Source organism: Dama dama, chromosome 20 (assembly GCF_033118175.1).
Source record: "Dama dama isolate Ldn47 chromosome 20, ASM3311817v1, whole genome shotgun sequence".
Lineage (NCBI taxonomy): Eukaryota > Metazoa > Chordata > Mammalia > Artiodactyla > Cervidae > Dama > Dama dama.
The window spans coordinates 106,636,996-106,655,995 of NC_083700.1; the positions used below are offsets into that span (position 1 = coordinate 106,636,996).

The 19,000-nt window shown below is 49.1% G+C and overlaps 1 protein-coding gene across 1 annotated transcript; it reads left to right on the plus strand.

Annotated features, from left to right (window-relative positions):
- The first annotated feature begins 14,354 nt into the window (after positions 1–14,354).
- Positions 14,355–18,724, plus strand: C20H1orf216 (chromosome 20 C1orf216 homolog). Its single transcript, XM_061122417.1, has 2 exons — positions 14,355–14,510; positions 16,716–18,724. Exon 2 carries the CDS (start codon positions 16,721–16,723, stop codon positions 17,402–17,404), a length of 684 nt encoding a protein of 227 aa, XP_060978400.1. The 5' UTR covers positions 14,355–14,510; positions 16,716–16,720; the 3' UTR covers positions 17,405–18,724.
- The last annotated feature ends 276 nt before the right edge of the window (positions 18,725–19,000 follow it).

The window sequence follows — 19,000 nt, forward strand, 5'->3', positions numbered from 1 at the left end:
ATGTCACTGCTTCCTTGGAAAAACGTCCCATGCAAACACTGGTTTCACTGTCATGAGCTGGACTTGGGAAGCTGGGTGAGCTGTGCCAGTTTTTTTTTAACTGGCAGTTGAGGAATACCAGTTTAACTGATGGAATTAGGATATAGGTTTTCTACAATTGTTTCTAATATACAAGATGCTGACTTTGATGGAATTTGCATTTGTATATTTGTAATCTTGTAATGGAGAAAATGTATATAAAGATGTTTTAATATGTGTGTAATTTTTCAATAAATCCAGTGCCTTGAAGGCACGATTTGATGTCCAGACTAAATGCTCATTCTTAGGTCAGATACCTGTCTAATGCTGAGCATTTTGTTTTTAGGGTATCTCTCTCTCCCAGGGAAGGCCTCTCTGGGCCTGGTGTGAGAGGCTACTGCTGTTGTCCCCTCAATGTCTTCTCAACTCTGGTGAATTGATCACGTTAACTTACCAAGTGGTCTGGGTGTACGGGGAGGAGAGCTTACATATATATTACAGCCCTTTGATTGACAGCTGTGGGTCCAAGGTGATCATCATTGCCCCTCCCATTGAGTGCTCTAAACAGTGCCCAAGGCTTGGCAGCCCTAGCTGGGCAACACAGAACTAGGGGCAAGGGCCGGATATTTCTCCCCTCTTCCTTTCCCGTATCCTTTTTTGAGGGGGAGAGATGGAGAAGAGGATTTTGGAGTTGACCACTAAGGATAAGAAAATCAGTACCTGAGAAATCTAGGGAGCAAAGGGTTTCTATTCTAAGCTCTAAAAAGAAAGCACTCTTTGGAGACAGAAAAGTTGGAGCTTAAGTTCTGCGTTACTTTTCTGCGTGCCAGTATAGCTATCGAAAGGCAAGCTAAACTTTGACCCTGGTATGACTGAAGCAGAGAGCGGTGAGCTGACCACACACCCTCTGCCCAGAGCACTGAGCCATCAGCTCCAGCTCCCTTCTAATGAAGCAAGCCCAGGGCCTGTGCTGCGGCTGCTGCTAGGGTCAGCTTCACTAGCTTGGGAATCACATACTGGAGAGATGAGAGCCTGTGAGTCTGGGAGATTGGGGTCCTCAGTGTCTTACTTCGTGTTCCGTACACTGGGGTAGGAACACACGGTACTTGATTTAAATAGGTTTCTAATATTAATTCAGTCCACAGCCGCACAAACCATACTTGAGTCTCTTCCATAAAGCATCAGGTTATACTCACCCGAGTGCAGTGGAGATAAGGTGCTCAGAATTTCTTGTGCAAATTCTCAGCTGCCTCTCTACAAACTTCACCCTGCTTTGAGACTCCCAAATGGCTCAGAGTGGGTGTCTCGGGGTTTTATCTCCCACAGGTCTATCCAATAACTTTTGGGGCTTCCTCTCCTGAGGTTTATACTCTGAAAAACAGGGGAAAGTATTTGGGGGAGGAATATTGGGGAGGGAGGAATATTGTGATCTTGATGGCTCAGCTGGTAAATCCACCTACAATGCAGCAGACCTGGGTTCAATCCCTGAGTTGGGAAGATCCCCAGGAGAAAGGAACGGTTACCCACTCCAGTATTCTGGCCTGGAGAATTCCATGGACAGTATAGTCCATGGTGTCGCAAAGAGTTGGACACGACTGAGCGACTTTCACTTTATTGTGATACTCTGATTATAGCATTCCTGAGATGGACTACCTTTGTGTCCTGCTCACTGCCTGGCATGGGGCCTGGAACATGGTATTGCCTAATAAATGTTGAATGAGAAAGACTACCCCTTTCAGAGCCACCATTTATGTCTGTCAAATGAAAATAGTCATTCCTGCCTGTCTCAGAGTTGCTGTGAGGCATGTTGGAAGATGTATGTGGATGTATTATGTCCAGCGCTACTCTTCAAGCATATAGATTTGTCAATAGCACAAGTGCATCATGTTTTGTGGGCCACTCCTCAAAGGCCTGTGGTCTCATAAGCATCTCAAACTTAACATCTTTAAAAATGTGATCTTCCTTCTCTAAAAACCTGTTCTTCCTCCTGTGTTTTCCATCTCAGTAAAGGAGACCTCCACATACCCAGTCACTCAGGCTGGAAACCTGAAGGACATTCTCGATCCCTCCTTCCTTACTCCCATAATCAAACTATCTATAAGTCCTGTTATTTCTACTTTCACACTACATCTTGAATCACCTCTATAGCCAATGCCCTGATCCAAGATTTCATAATTTCTTACCAGCTGTTGGCAGCATCCTCCTGATCTCCCCACTCATATTTTTGCCTCCTTTCCATCCAATCTGCACAGTGGCCAAAGGGTAACATTTATATAATTAAATTAGAGGATGCCAGTCCCTCACTCAAAACCTTTCTGTGTCTTCCAATGCATTCAGAATTAAGTTCAAGCTCCCCATGGCCTACAAGACCCTCCATGACATAACTGTGCCTTCCACCCTCCAGTCACATTATACTCAGCTTCAGGGGCTTCCTAAGTATCCTTCCCTTTTCCTGGAATGATCTCTCCACTGTCTTTTTTTTTTTTTTAACTTTTTATCTTGCATGGGGGCATAGCCGATGAACAATGTTGTGGTGATTTCGGGTGAACAGCAAACGGACTCAGGTGGCACTAGTGGTAAAGAACCCGCCTGCCAATGCAGGAGACATAAGAGACACTGGTTCAGTCCCTGGGTCGGGAAGGAGGACATAGCAACCCACTCCAGTATTCTTGCCTGGAGAGTCCCTATGGACAGAGAAACCTGGTGGCTACAGCCCATGGGGCCACAAAGAGCTGGACATGACTGAAGTGACTGAGATGCACGCATGCAAAGGGCCTCAGCCAAACATATACATGTATCCATTCTCCCCCAAACTCCCTTCCCATCCAGGCTGCCACATAACATTGAGCAGAAGTCCATGTACTGTACAATAGGTCCTTGTTTCCACCCTCCTTCTTTGTCTACTGTTAGCTTAAATCTAACTTCTTCAGAGATGCCTCCATTACAACCTCTTTCTTAATTAGGTTGCCTCTGTTTCCTGTTTTTTTTTTTTTTTCCTTTTGGGTATTTTATCACAGTTTACCACTTTAATGCATGTTTAGGTCAGCTTTCCCCCATTAGACTAGATTCTATGAAAACAGAGAACATATCTATTTTGTTCTTAAAAATGTATGTTTCAGGTAGCACCATGCCTAGCACGTAGCATTATTAATAAAATTGTATTGAGCAATCAATGATCTGAAGGCTGGAAGAGCTCATGGTGAAGAGCCAGGAGCTGAATGGTTTACAAGGATGCTTTCTAATGCGGGATGGACTAGATAGAGGTGGTTGCTGTGAGATCTTAAGCCCTTCCTCTGCAGCTTACACGGCATGACCCTGGAACAAGTCGTTCTGAAATTGTCCTCAGCTGGAAAATGAAGCTAAAGTGAACTGGCTTGGTTTAGCTCCCAGGGTTATGGTTAGGATCATGGGTATGACTAATGTGAGATGAGTGAGCAGGTTTAAGAGGCTGTGCCCGTGCTGACTGGCCCACTGCTGAGGGAGGGTGGGGCTCATCACGGTCTAGCTGATGGGAAGGAGAAGCCAGGTCCTGCCAAAGCCCCATAGCTGCCAGCGCACGGGCCTGGCCCAGGCCCAGCGGTGCCTCGCTCTGCGCTGGGCCCCCTGAGAGGGTCGGGCGGGAGGTCTGCTTGTGGGCCTGGAGTCTCAGTGAGCTGGGGAAACAGCGGCAGCTCTGTGTACCGCCAGTGTCACCTCAGGGTCTACCTTTTGAGGCCCAGATGCCAGATCTCTGACCCTTGTGGATGTATCAGCTTGGTCTGTACTACCCACGTCCTTCCCAGCCCCTCATTCTCTCCGCTCTTCTCTCACCTGAAAGCTTTTTCATTTTCAGTTTATTGATCCAGTTCTTCCCTGGGGTGGGATACACAATGGGAAAAGGGGGTTTGAAGTAGCTTCAGCCTAAGGGTGATTGGAGGAAGCTGTGGGGTTGGACACTGGGGTTCCTTCCCTTCGCTTTAGAAGGAGCCACGACCTGGTATTCTTGATGGCTGGTGGGGCAGCTCCCAGCTCCTGGCTGGAGAGTCACTGGGCCCGGTCCGAGGGGTGGAAGGTGCTGCAGCAGGACTGGGAGAGTCCTGTAGCTTTTTCAGTCCTCATCTCTTTTTTTCTCAGCGGCTGAAGGAAGGAAAAAAACTGACTGCCCACCCTTCTCTTTGTCTTGTCTAATTTAACTTATGTTATTTATCAAAAAGACAGGTTATTTGGGAAACCAGATGGACCCAGGCAAAAATCATCTGGGTTTTCCAAACGTGAAAAATTAGGTTCTGGGGGCCCAGGAGGAAAGGCGTATGAATGTGTGTGTGTGTGTGTGTGTGTGTGTGTGTGTGTGTGTGTGTGTGTTTGGGAGGGGGTGAGGAGTATTGAGAGTACTTTATGTTTCTGCAGTCAGACCCAGAAATTGCTCCATCACATCCAAGCTCTCCTCCTCCCTCTTTTTTCTTCAAGTTCTTTATGATTACAAACTAAATGAGAAAACTGAAATCTTGACGTTGGTGGCTGGGAGTGTGGAAAGGTTTAATTGGCCAAGGATGAGAACATGTCAGGGCTGTAGCAGAACAGCGGCTGACAGCTTTCTCTAGCTCTCCTGCCCTCGCCTCCTCCCACAGATACACTGGGTTAGCCAGAGTTTCAGGTACAGAGAAGTTTCTGGAGCAGAAATCTGGTCTATCTCTTGTCCTTTCAGTGTTAGCATCCCAAAACGATCATAGCAGGGATGGAAATTAGACATTAGGGGAAGAACTTACCCTTTCATAACTTTCTGACGATGATATGGCCAAAGAACACTGGAGGTGGGACTTCCTGGTGGTCCAGAGGTTAAGACTCAGTGCTCCCAATTCAGGGGGCCTGGGTTCGATTCCTGGTCAGGGAACTAGATCCCACCTGTCCAAACTAAAAGTGTGCCACAACTAAGACCCAGTGCAGCCAAATAAATAAATATTAAAAAAAAAAAAAGAATCAGCCTTGCAATGCAGGGGATGTGGGTTTCATCCCTGATCAGGGAACTAAGATCTCACACTCTGTGGAGCAGCTGAGGCCATGTGCCAAAACTAGAGAGTCCATGTGCTGCAATGAAAGATCCTGCATGATGCAAAGAAGACCCTGCATGCCACAACTAAGACCCAACGCAGCCAAATAAATAAATATTAAAAAAAAATAATAAAGGACATTGGGAGTTGAGGCTTGTCTGTCCATTAAATGTCCAGGGAGGGAACTAGTTCTGTAGATACAACTAGGAATTTTTAAAGCTTTTTTCTGTAACAAGCAGCAGTATAGGGCAGCATTATCAGGAGGGAGCTGAAGTAGGAGGCTCTGGAGGCATGACTCTAGGGTGCAGCAGAGGAAATGTTCTGTCTGAAAGCACAGAGTCCTCTCTCTGCATGCACACATGCACACACACAACAGAGCCAAGAGCCTTTCTGGCCTGAAGAATCTTTGGCAACAGCAAGAGCACTTGTCCCATTGTGGGGGTCATTTTTCAAAGCGTCACTGGACTGTGAAAGCCACTTAATAACTTGATCTGTATAATCTGAGTTAATACTAACTCCGCAGTTGTGAGGATTAAAATTTGAGAAATTTGTAAAGCGTCTGCCTCCAAGCCCGGCACCTAGGAAACCTCAACGAATGCTTGTTGAATGAATGAACCCATGAAGCAGAGCATTAAGGCTCCCTTGACCATTTCCAAAGGTCAGTGTGTAAGAGCTTGAATAACAGGCTTGGGGGCTGTCCTGTGGAGCCCGGAGCCTGAGGCATGACCTAACCCTGCCATTCATTCAACACGTGTTTATTGAGTTTCTGTAGTGCGTGGGGTAGACCCCGTGATGTACCATCCCAACCCCTTTATTGAAGGCCTTGCTGGCCTGGCTGCAGACAGCCTTTAGTCAGGAGAATGCCTCAGTTTCAGAGGACACCTCACCCAACACCCACATCCCTTCCCTGCACAGCCCACATCCTGCGATGACAGAAGTGTAAAGCCCTGGCCATGTTGGCTCATTTCAGGACAATTCTAAAGGGCCCGTTCTTGCTTCAGAGCTCCCTGAGGGGTTGACTGAGCCTCCATCATGGACCTGTGTGGTAGCTCAGCTGCTGGCCCCTCCCTTCCACAGACTTTGATCCCAAGGGCACTTCTTAGTAACTATCTACATCCTAAACTGTCTGAGTCTGTCTCCTGAGGAATCCAGCCTATGACTGTGCTAGTCCTGTGGCCAAGGCTTTAGGACAAGAAGGGACAGAGACTCCTTTGCAGTTTCCAGCATGCGTTCCCAGCGTGGGAGGTGTCCCTGCAGCCTTTTTATGAATATGTCCACCAGAGGGCAACATCAGCATAGCAACCTGTCCTGAGGCTCAGGGACGTGGGCTTGGGGGTCTTCCCCCCATCCCCCTCCAACTACACCCCCTCCCCGCCCCATTCAGTATAAGGCAGGATGACCTCCCTCCATACGCCCACCCGCCTAAGGGAAGACAACTTTGGGAAACTGTCTAAGCCTTACTTGTCAGTCTCAGCACGAGCCCCTCCCACCCCAGTGCCAAGGCAAATTTGTCTTCACAGTGTGGACCCCTTCCCCCGCAGCTGGCAACCTCCTTGTCGAGGATCTCCCACCTCTCCACACTCACCATCCACAATAGATTTGTTTTCTGTGTGACAAAGTAATTATGAGCTTGGGGCCAGGGGGGCCCAGGGGCCAGTCTGAAGATGGTCACTTCAATCTGGTTCTCCCTGTTCTGCTAGCATTATTGATTTTTTTTTTTCTGTTATTTATTATGATGATTTTTCTGTGTGACCTGGCTCTGGTGACATGAGCTATGGAGGTGAGAGGGCAAAAGCAAATTTATTCTTGTCACAATTTAGCTTCTTGAAACCACCCACTTGACATTTTTTTTTTAATCCGCTAGTTTTAGCATCTTTGCTTACCTGCCTTCATTCAGTTCCCTATTCCCCAAAGTTCTTCCAAAGGTTCTTTCAGGAATTGGAGCCAGATGTGGCTAGCGGGTGCCATTATATATCAGCAAGCTTTTATTGCATTCCCATAATTGGGCAGTTATTTTCCAGGCTGAGCTCCCCAACTTCCTGCTTCTTTCTCAGCCCTTCCCCTGGGGCAGTTCTGAGACAGGCCAAGCTATGTTTTTTTTTGTTCTTGCAGGAGATTTTCTGGCTGTGAAATGGGTATGAGGAAAAGCTGACAAGGAAGCCATCAGAGAGTGAGATTGAGTGGAACCTATTCCAAAAACATGTCAGCCTGACCTTCAGGCTGCTACCGGCCCCTTCAGGCTACTTCCAGACTTTAGACTACAAGTGGGAGGGGGGCACAGTGATTGCCTGGCTGCAGAGGGAGTCAGCTGAGGCCAAGGGCGATTTGCGGGGCCACGTTTTCCCCAGCCTGTTTTCTCTGTGTGTGCCAGGAGAATGAATAAATCATTGTTCAGGGGTGGGATGCAGCTGCCGGGCTCCTCCCCTCGGCACATGCCCGGACTCCAGCCTCTCCATTGAGGACTGCTGGAGCAGAGCGCTTTATACACCCAGCTCCCCAAATCCTATTGAGGCCTCCCCCTTTGCACGAGCCACCGGCTCCAGGCCCATTCAGCCTGGCCCTTTGTGCTGGAGGTTAAGTGGTTACATGTGGGGGACACCCAGAAAGGACCTGTCAGGCCCTGAAAGGCTGTGCTGATACTGTGCCCTCCTACTGATGAATGGGTGGGTGGAGGAGAGGTGGGCGGCCAGAGGCTGGGGTGGGGGCGAGGGCTGGGGATTATGGAGGCAGCTGCTAGGAAGGAGGTGGAACAGACACTCCCTTCTCTCATTCCCCCTTCAGATCAGCTTCTCTTCCTCACTCTCTCTGCTGTGTGCTCTGGGACCTTAGGTTTGGCCTCTCTGGGCTCCTGGTGGAGGAGAGGCCACTTACCACTTGGGTGGATAGGGGAGAAAGCATCTGTACTACCTTTCCTGCTTCCAGCGCCTCTAAAACACCCCTAAGTTTCTCCTTTTTCCCTTCAGGGTCAGAAGAGAGGATGTGGGTGGTGGGGGTGGTCGACAAATCCATCTGCTAGGTTCCTATGGAGCACTGGATTTGGAACTGCCCCACTGAGATCAACTCTGAATATTCACTGGAAGGACTGATGCTGAAGCTGAAGCTCCAGTATTTTGGTCATCTAATGTGAACAGACGACTCGCTGGGAAAGATCAATCAAGGGCAGAAGAAGAGGGCTTCAGAGGATGAGATAGCTGGATGGCATTACCAATGCAATGAAAATGAACTTGGGCAAATTCTGGGAGACACTAGGGGATAGGGAATCCTGGTGTGCTGCAGTCCATGGGGTTGTAAAGGGTCGGATACAACTGGGCGACTGAACACCACCACCACCACCACTGAGCTTTAAAAGCTTCCTGGGAGGCCTCTCAGGAGCTGTGCAGGGTGGAGGGTTCAGGGTAGGAGAGATCTCAAACTGGGTATATGACAAAGATTTTGTTGGAAAAGGATGATTTTAAGACTTTAAAAAAAAAAGCCTCAAAACTTCATATTTGATGTACTACCTCCTCATTTTACATCTGAGAAAACAGCCATGTGGGGCTGGAGACTGGACTTGTCTTATGCTGTATGCTCAGTTGTGCAGTCGAGTCTGGCTCTTTGAGACCCCATGGACCTACAGACCTCCTCTGTCCATGGGATTCTCCAAGCAACAATACTGGAGTGGGTTGCCATTTCCTCCTTCAGGGGATCTTCCCAACCCAGGATCAAACCCATGTCTCCTGTGTCTTCTTTACCAACTGAGGCACCAGGGGAGCCCCTGGACATGTCTTACCTAAGGTGATCACACAGTAGTTTTTGGCTAGACTAGAATGGCACTATGCCTTTAAGAGGTGGTGGAGAAATGAATGAATAGAACAACTAGGTCACCAGCTTCCTAGGCCTTCCTTCCCTGAGATGAGCTAAGTCTGAGGAACGGTTTTTCTTCCTGCCTTAAGGGCTCTTTGGTACTTCAAAGGTCCTGCAGGGCTGTGCCTGGCCTTAGGAGCCCAAGTAACAATGTTCATAATCTTAATGTTATTTAACAATGTTCAAGGCATCTTATCTTTATTTAACCTAAAAAGTTTAAAATGCTTTGATTTGCCCAAGTTCCCAAAGTCATGTGGAAAGTTAACAGATAATATGAGCTCAGGAAAAAGAAGAAAACAGGTCACAGTGTATTGGGTTGGCCAAAAAGTTCACTCAGGCTTTTCCACAGAGTGTAATGGAAAACCCGGAACAAACTCTGTGGCCAGCGCAATTCCCCAAGATTAGATGCCAGTGCTTAGTTTTGATGTGGAATCTTTGGGAGCTTCCTCATCCACCTTCCTGCCATCCACAATATGAAGCCCAAGGTCCCTGGAATGGTGGTCAAGGCCTTTCACAACTGGTCCAGATTTATCCTTCATCCTCTTCTGCCATCACCATTTACCCCTCAAGCTCCAGCCACACTGACCTCCTCTGTGTTATCTGAACACACACTCCGCATACGGTTTCCTCTGCCTTCGCTTGCTTGCTCTTGGTGAGCTTCTATTCATCCTTCAAGGCCTTCAAATATTACCCCTGTGAAGCCTTTCCTCACCCTCTTTTGGGCTCATTAATTTTGTCTTCCAGCTCTGTTGCAGGATCTGTCCCATTGTATAGCCCACTCTTTTCTGACTATTTCCCTTTCTAAACACAGCGCTGTCCGAGGCCACCACCAATCCTGATTCTGCGCTGATTCATTCCCTGGCACAAAGCAGGTAACTGGGTGCTGAATGTGAATGAATGGATGGGAAGGGGCAAGGTGCTTGAGACCGAAACACGTTGATCCTACCCATCTCTTTCTTCCAGGAGTACTGACACTGAGAAATTATCCACCTATTGAGGAACTCATGTCGATTCTATTACCTGAAGTAGAAATTTCTCTCATATTCCCTTGTCTCCTTGTCTGACATCCCTGGCCCCTTGGGCCTGGATCTGGTTACTCCTTGCTAGCCAATCTTAGCTCTGGTATCTGTCTGCTCACCAAGAGATCAGTTCACTGCCACTGCTGGATCTTCATGATGGGCTGGCCTGCTACAGGGCCCTGTTCAGGCTGGTACTGTCCATCTCGGGTGATCTTTGTGTCCCTGCCAGTTAAGTCCCTGCAACCTCTGTGGCTGGGTGGACACAGCCACAGACTCCCCTTCACCTGGGGAGACTGGTCCCCTGGCAGCCTGACTAGGGAAGCCTCTGGTGACTGCAGAACAGACAGCTGGTGGTGGTAGTTTAGACGCTCAGTCATGTCCGACTCTTGCAGCCTCATGGACTGTAGCCCATCAGGCTCCTCTGTCCATGGGATTTCCCAGGCAAGTATACTGGAGTGGGTTGCCATTTTCTTTCCAGGGCATCATCCCCACCCAGGGATTGAACCCATATCTCCTGCATTTCAGGCGGATTCTTTACTGCTAATCCACCAGGGAAGCCCATAACAGACATCTAAGTGTCTGCCTTTCTGTAGTCATGGACTCCTCTTCCCTCCCAGAGGGGTTTTTGTCGTCTAGGCTTCCAGCTGCCTGAAAATCCTGGAGTTGCCAGGACCACTGTCAGACGAGCACTTACTTTGTTAATCACACAGTGTCAGAGTATCCCACCCAACTTGATCCTTGGCTAAGGAAAGAGATGCCCTTGGAATTCACTTGTCAGGTATTGTTATTTAGAAATAACCAGCTTTATAGAACAATGGAGTGACCAATTGATGACTTAGCCATGTCAGGTTATTGCACACCGAGTAAAATAGGCTTTAAATAAACAATCGGTATATAATTATTTTTTATTTTTTTGTAGCCAGAATACATAGGAAGAGGTAGAGGTAGGTGTGGCATGTTACAGGATTGTACCTAATGACTTTCTCAGAGTCTGTCTCCTGTTTCTGACATTCTACATTCTGCAGTTCGGGAGGTTTTAGCATCTAGGGAGAAATGTTTCTAACCAGGGAATGCAAAGCTGATTCCACTACATTTTGGGCTCCTCATAATACTAGAGGAATAGGAAAAAGGAGGTCACACTGTAGGCTGGACTGATAATGACTATTAAGGGGAAATAGAGTTGCTACTACTTAATGAGGGCTGAGAGGTACCTGAGTGGGACCCAGGGGACCACTCTGTACTCTTGTATTAATCAAGATTCTTTCAACTGCCAGTCAGAGAAACTCCCTTCGAGTCAGGCTTGGAAAAATAAGGCCTCAGGAAACAAGGGCAGGACTATTACCAGGACTTCTGTCCTTCTGTGTCTGGGTGCAGACTACTTTCTCCTACAAATAGGCTGACTTCTATTTGGCAAGGAAGGTGACTGCTGTGGCCCTAGGCTCACATCTTCCTTGCTTTGCCTTCCTTTAATTTTATTTCAGAAAGTCCCAGAGAAGGCCTCCGACTCACCCAGAGTGGGAGTCGTAATCCTAGGCGCCTCAAACTTCCATGAGATCCACCCAGTTAGAGCTGGGAGAGACCAGGCCCAAAGGAGAGGCAGGAGGAGCTTTTCAGGAATCACCAAACAAATAATTAGACAAGGCTGTGACTGTATGACATGGAAGACCTGCATCACTGCAGACCACCAAAGCTCAGACACTTTACAAGTGAGGATTTGGGTCACATCTGAAGGAAGAAAACTCCATTTGAAGGTAAGGGGAACTTGCAGTAGACAAGGGAAAAAGGGGGCTAGTTAGGCCTCAGTACCCGATGTGGAAATGGAACTGAGGTCTCTGCATGTATATTTTTAGCTGGAGGGGTGTCCAAAGCTTGAGTTACTTCTGCCTTGTCCTTTTTATTTCCTCTTCCCTCTTAAAATAAGAATTTTCATAATTATATTTTTTTCTTTTCTATTTCCCTTATTTTGTATATAGGATTTGTTGGTGTGATTTAATTTGCCATTTACTCTCTAGGTTGTGCTAGTCACTCAATGTGTCTGACTCTTTGCCACCCTGTGGACTATATAGCCTGCTAGGCGCCTCTGTCTGTGGAATCCTACAGGCAAGAATACTGGAGTGGGTTGCTATTTTCTTCTCCAGAGGATCTTCCCAACCCAAGGACTAAACCCAGGTCTCCTGTATAGCAGGCAGATTCTTTACCAGCTGAGCCACCAGAGAACTCTCTAGGTTGCAGAATGGTAAATTGGAATTAAGTTGGAAATGGAAGAGGATGGCTTATCATGGAGATTAGAAACAAATTCTTCCTCTTAAAGAAAAAAAAAAAAAAAAAAAGCAAAAGAAAGGGAAGAGGGAAAGACAAGGGTACTTTTTTGGCCTCCAGGCACAGCTTGTGGGATTTTAGTTCTCCACCCAGGGATGGAATCGGAACCCTTGGCAGTGAAAGCACAGATCCAAACCACTGGTTGTTGTTGTTCGGTCACCCAGTTGTGTCTGACTTTTTTTGACTCCATGGACTGCAGCATGCCAGGCCTCCCTGTCCCTCACCATCTCCTGAAATTTGCCCAAGTTTATCCCAGTTCATCGGTGATGCCATCCAGCCATCTCATCCTCTGACACCCTCTTCCCCTTCTGCCCTCAATCTTTCCCAGTATCAGAGACTTCTGCAATGTGTCAGCTGTTCACATCAGATGACCAAAATACTGGAGCTTCAGCTTCAGCATCTGTCCTTCCAATGAGTATTCAGGGTTGATTGCCCTTAAGATTGACTGGTTTGATCTCCTTGCTCTATAGGGACTTTGAAGAGTTTTTTCCAGCACCACAGTTCGAAGGCATCAATTCTTTGGAGCTCTGCCTTCTTTATGGTCCAGCTCTCAGAACCATACAAGACCACTGGGAAGACCACAGCCTTGACTATTTGAACCTTTGTGGGCAGAGTAATGTCTCTGCTTTTCAACACACTGTCTAGGTTTGTCATAGCTTTCCTGCCAAGAAGCAGCAGTCTTCTGATTTCATGGCTGCAGTCACCATCCACAGTGACTTTAGAGCCCAAGAAGAGGAAATCTGTCACTACTTCCACCTTTTCCCTTTCTATCTGTCATGAAGTAATGGGGCTGGATGCCATGATCTTAGTTTTTTAATATTTAGTTTTAAGCCGGTTCTTTCACTCTCCTCCTTTCCCCTCATCCAGAGGCTCCTCAGTTCCTCCTCGCTTTTTGCCATTAGAGTGGTATCATCCGTATATCTGAGGTTGTTGATGTTTCTCCCGCCTATCTTGATTTCAGCTTGTAACTTATCCAGCCCCCCATTTCTCATGATGTGCTCAGCGTATAAATTAAACAGAGTGACGGCAGACAGCCTTGCTGTACCACTACTTCTTGCTCCGTCTTGAGCCAATCAGTTGTTCCATACAAGGTTCTAACTGCCGCTTCTTGGCCCACATACAGGTTTCTCAGGAGACAGCTAAGATGGTCTGGTGTTCCCATCTCCTTAAGAGCTTTCCACAGTTTGTTATAATCTACACACTCGAAGGCTTTAGCATAGTCAATGAAACAGGTAGATGTTTTTCTGAAATCCCTTCGCTTTCTCTATGATCCAGTGAATGCTGGCTATTTGATTTCTGGTTCCTCTGCCTTCCCAGGGTATTTTTAAACGTATTAGGATTGGTGTATATTTAATTGGTGGCATGGAGTGGGGAGCATGAGAAAGGTATAGCAAATTGCTGGGTTTACTCAGTAAAGCTGTGGGTATGGAAGGGACCTCCTGGAAGCTCACTCGCCCTAAAGGCTAAATTTGTCATAGACGTCTTTCTGGGGCTGCCTCTCCCTAAGGGAGGTTTTATCATTAGAGTCAGCAATTACTCTGTTCACTAAGTGACTTTAATGAAATAAGCACAAAACGAACATATAACTTCAAAATGTGAAAGAAAAAAAAAAAAAAAAAAGCCTTGGGATAATATAATAAGGGAACTATCCGGCCTAGGAGGTCAGAGAAGGTTTACCTGAGAAGGGATCTGAGATATGAGAGGAGAGAGAATTTTAGGCAGAGGAACAGTGCGGCAGAAAGGAGCGCGAGGCTTCTCAGTTGCAGAGCCCAAGAGCAAAGGCTGAAGCTGGAGCGAGAGGGCAGGATGCTGAGCCCCGCGGCAGCTGCCTTAAGGATTTAAGCGGCAATGCGGAAGCCCCTGATGGCTTTCAGGCTGGAGGGTGGTGGTGTCACGATCAGATTTTCATTCTGAAAGTGTCACTGTGAGGCAAACCGATCAGTGAGAACCAGTGAATGCAGCTAAGAAATTAAAATAGGACCTGCAAGGTTGGGTCCAGGCTGCCGGGGGCGGGGGAGGCGGTTCCGGCGCTCGGACCCGCCAGCGGCTCCGCAGAAAACCGAACCGGCCCACGTGGGCCAGGCCGCCCCGCCCCGCCGTGCTGACGCCGCCCGGCTCCGCAGTCCGGGCCTGGGCTGGGCGCAGCGCCCGGGAACCCGCACTCCACGCCCCGACCCGCGGGGACGCCCAGGCCGAGGGACCACCTCCCCAGCCCGGAGGGAGCAGTTCCCGCCGCGGGGACCTCGCCACCGGAGCCAGCCGGGCGGGGCGGCGCCTCCAGGCCGTGAGTCGGGGCCGGAGCGGGAGGGTTTGGACCCCAGCCGCAAGGGGCGGGGGTCGTTGCCTCTGCCCAGCTGCCTTTTGCTGGGGGGGGCTCGGGTGGGGGTGGGATTAGGGAATGATGGTCTGGATCCTCTGTCTCCTGGGGACGGTCTCCCTCTCCCGCAAGTCTAGGCAGGAAGGGAAGCCGCCTCCGCTCATCCTTACCACCCCCCCACCCACTTCCCACCTCCACCATCCCCGCCCCACCCCACCCACCCCCGACAAACTGCGGATTAGCTTGGAAAGAAGCCTGATGCCAGGAAGTCTCGGTTCCCATTTTACCTTCCCTGAGGCCCCCTTGATCTTTCCATCACCCCCGCCTGTTTGCAGCTTGCTTCACGGCCCCGCCCAAGTTTAGAAAAAAAGAAAACATTTGGGCGGGGACGATCTCCAGGCACCTTGCTTAGCGGGATGGAGTCTGTAGGTTACCAAGGGACTGTCCCTACACTGTTGCCCCCAGGACTTCTTCCCAGTACTGTCCTGGATGTGGGAGGGTCCCTGCCACATTCACTGACACTCCACCTTCCTCTTACTGATTCCATTTTTCTAATCCTAGTAATTTATGGTCAGTAGAAACTTCTTGTCAATTTAAATCCAGATTTGGGGAGAAGTCGGTTATTGGAAGGAAAGAATAATGTGGTGTGTCCTCTCTCCAGGGCCTCAGGATGGAGCTAGATAGAGGCAAGGACTCAGGATAGTAATAAACATGGAAGGAAGGGGTGAGGTCAGAAGAGAGGCTTGTCAGTGGGAGAAGGGCTTCCTCACTGGGCAGGGGAAGGAACCCAACTCAGCTCTTCCAGCCCTGAGCAGTCAGCAGCCCAGATCCAACTGCCCTACTCACTCACTTGGCAAGGATGCACAGGTTCTGTGCTGGCTCCTGAACATGGTGGAGGTTACAGAGAGGAATTCCATGTCCAGTAGGGGGGCCAGTAGGCCTCTATTACAAGATAGAGGAAATAAAAACAAGTTGAATAGACATTTACTGACCATCAACTACGTGCTGGGGACAGGAAACAAACAGGCATAAGACAGCATGTATCCAAGCAGTGAGGGTCCAGAGGAAGGCACTGTTAACTGTGTGTGTTTGTACATAGGGGCCATGGGGAGAACGCCAGGATGGCTTCAGGGAGGTGGGGATATTAGAGCTGAGTCTTAGCATACAAAGACTTCCCTTGTGGCTCAGCTGGGAAAGAATCCGCCTGCAGTGCAGGAGACCTGGGTTCGATCCTTGTGTTGGGAAGATCCCCTGGAGAAGGTAAATTCTGCCCACTCCAGTATTCTGGCTTGGAGAATTCCATGGACTTTATAGTCCATGGGGTCTCGAAGTGTCGGACACGACTGAGCGGCTTTCACTTCACTTAGTATACGGAAAGGAATATGCCAATGGAGAGGCAAAGAGCTGGGATGGAAGGGGAGAGGAAGGATATATTGGGCCAAGGGGATTGTGGGAGGAGAGTAATGGTGTGTCCTGAGATCTCTGAGATCTCTGAGCAGTTTGGGATGGTGGGAGGGGCTGAGTGGTAAGAGGCGGGTCTGAGGCAGTGAGCAGGGGCCAGAAGAAACACAGCCTCTTAGGCCGGGGAGAGGTTCAGCAGGAGGATAGGGCGGGAGCCGTGACAAATTTACATTTTTAACTAGAGGCGGAGAGGTCAGTGAAAAAGTCGTAGCAGTCAGTAATCCAGGTTAGAAATGGCCCAAACGAAGAGAAAGGGGAGATGTATGTACATGCGCATGCATGCGTATGTGCCCGCAGTTTCCGGTCGGCGTGACTGGCTGGAGAGCGGGCCTGCTTTGCTGAGGACACTGAATAGGGAGAGCAGGGCAGAGGCTGTGTAGCATCTGAGGAGCCCATGGTTGGTTGCAGAACTCGGTAGCAGTTGGATCTGACTCTCAGACAGATCCGAGAGTCACCAGCACACGGTAGTTCTTGAACCTCCGGCAGAAGATGAGGTCGTCTGGGGAGAAGTGTCTAGAGGAGAGGACGGCTTGCCTCAGGGCTGAGGGAGAGCCTGTGAGGAGACTGAGAATCGGCGGTCAGGGAGGGAAGAGGACAACCCAGGGAGGCGTTAACAGTCAAGGCAAAGGCCTTGTGTCTGTTGCTTGGGTCCCGACTTCAGGCACCCCACCTTCACCTGCTCCGACTCATTCTTTTGCTTCCCCTCCACAGACCAGATGTTCGCCATCCAGCCAGGGGCAGCTGAGGGGGGTCAGTTCCTGGGGGGCCCACCTCCTGGAGTATGTCCACCCGAACTTCAACCAGACAGCAACTCCAACTTCATGACGAGTGCCAAGGATGCCAATGAGAATTGGCACGGGATGCCAGGCCAAGTGGAACCCGTACTAATGAGGAGCTCCTCCGACTTGCCCTCTGACAACCAGGATTTCCAGGCTCCTGGACTCCCTGAGGGGGAGGTCCGCAGCCCGCCAGAGGGGGCAGAGATTCCTGGAGCCGGGCCTGAGAAGACGGGTGGTGTCAGCACAGCCTGCTCCCCGCTGGAGGACAACGGCTATGCCAGCAGCTCCCTGAGCGTTGACAGCCCCAGCTGCAGCCCTGAGTCTGCCTGTGGGACCCCTTCTGGCCCTTCAGACCACCTTCCGCCCTCAGTGGCCCAGGCCGTGCTGCAGCTGCAGGCTCAAGAGCGCTACAAGGAGCAGGAGAAGGAGAAGCACCACGTGCACTTGGTGATGTACCGTCGCCTGGCCCTGCTCCAGTGGATCCGGGGCCTGCAGCACCAGTTGGTTGACCAGCAGGCCCGTCTGCAGGAGAGCTTTGACACCATTTTAGACAACCGGAAGGAGCTTATCCGCTGTCTCCAACAGAGGGCAGTACCATCCAGGCCCCAGGACCAAGACTAAGGGTGTCTCTGTACAGGGGTGCAAGAGTTTATGTATATATTTGCAGACATGTGTGTGGTTATGCACAAGCAAGTACAGATCATTTGCTGGTACAAGTGCAGGGAAGCATAAGTGAGTATGTCAGTGCTAACATGTAGGCAGATGTGCACAGGCCACGTGTGAATCTGCACCTGTGCATTAGTATGTGTGCTGTGTGGACACACAAGCCTATGTGTGAGTATGTACGTATGTGTATGTATAGTATGTATGTTGTTGTTATTGTTTAGTTGCTAAGTCATGTCCTACTTTTTTGTGACCCTGTGGACTGTAGCATACCAGGCTCCTGTGTCCATGGGATTTCCCAGGCAAGAATACTGGAGTGGGTTGCCATTTCCTTCTTCCAGGGATCTTCCTGACCCAGGGATCAAACCTATGTCTTCTGTATTGGCAGGTGGATTCTTTACCACCTGAGTTACCAGGGAAGCCCATAGTATATATGTAGAAGGAAGTAAATTTGTATGTGCATGCATGGATGGGTACCCCATGGTGTGTATCTGTGTGCATGAGTGAAGATAGATATGCAAAAGATGTGTGTTTACATATGAGTGAGTTTGAGTGTGCAGATTTCTGGTGGGTATTTGTGAATGAGCCCTCAAGTGTGTACAGGCCTATGTGTAGGGGTACATGTGTGCAGGTGTGTGCATGGGATATGCATATTAGGAGCATGTATGTTCAATTGTACATGTAGGGCATCCATCCATACCCTATGTTACCTGTGGTCTACACTACCCTTTTGTCTCCACAGGGTCCCACTGCTCCCTGGAGAAAGGGCTAGCCTGCTCTCATTTATCTGAAGGTTGTGGCTGATCGATCCATTCTCTTGGAATTTCTCAGGCTAACTCTTTCGATCCTTCACTCCTCCAAGACCTTGCTCTGCTAAGGCTGTTGTTCCTGATGGATTTCCTGCTCTGGCCAACCATGGCTTTTTGGCTGCAATTTTTCCAGGGCAATTGGTGGAGAACTGCTATCAGGAAAGAGAACTAGGATGGTGATTGACACCATGGCAGGCATGGGGGCGAGATCAGAGAAGAAGATAGAGGACTGTCCTGCTTGAACTCTGCCATTGGGCACATGTGAGATGGAGATGGAGGAGATGACAATGTTAGGATCCTGAGAAGACTGGGAGAATGGGAATTCTAAAATACCAGTTCCAAACAAATCACACCCCTCCACTGCAGAGGATCTGTTGCAAACCATATTGGCTTAAACTTCTGATGAAAAGGAATCTGTGTTGATATAATGTCATATGTCAATTACACCACAATAAAAAAAGAAAAGGAATGTGTGCTTTCTAAGCTTGCAAGGAATGGACAGGTGTTCTAAGGCTGTTGGGGAAAACCTTACTTCATTCTCTGAGTTTCTACTTGCTGTACCTTTCCGGCTTTCACAACACTGGATGTCAAATTAATTTGGTCTATGTCCCTGAAATCGGACTGTCTGGGCCAGGAGGAGCCACAGTTCAGCCTTCCAGAGTGGGCAGTGGGCAGTGTCAGTCCAGCTCCTGGAAGCTCTTAGGATGCTGGGCCATACCCCCTTATGTCATTATATGGGGTTGAT

Excerpts from the sequence above, each read along its gene's own strand:
- C20H1orf216 (XM_061122417.1), top strand. The coding sequence starts at position 16,721 with ATGTTCGCCATCCAGCCAGGGGCAGCTGAGGGGGGTCAGTTCCTGGGG.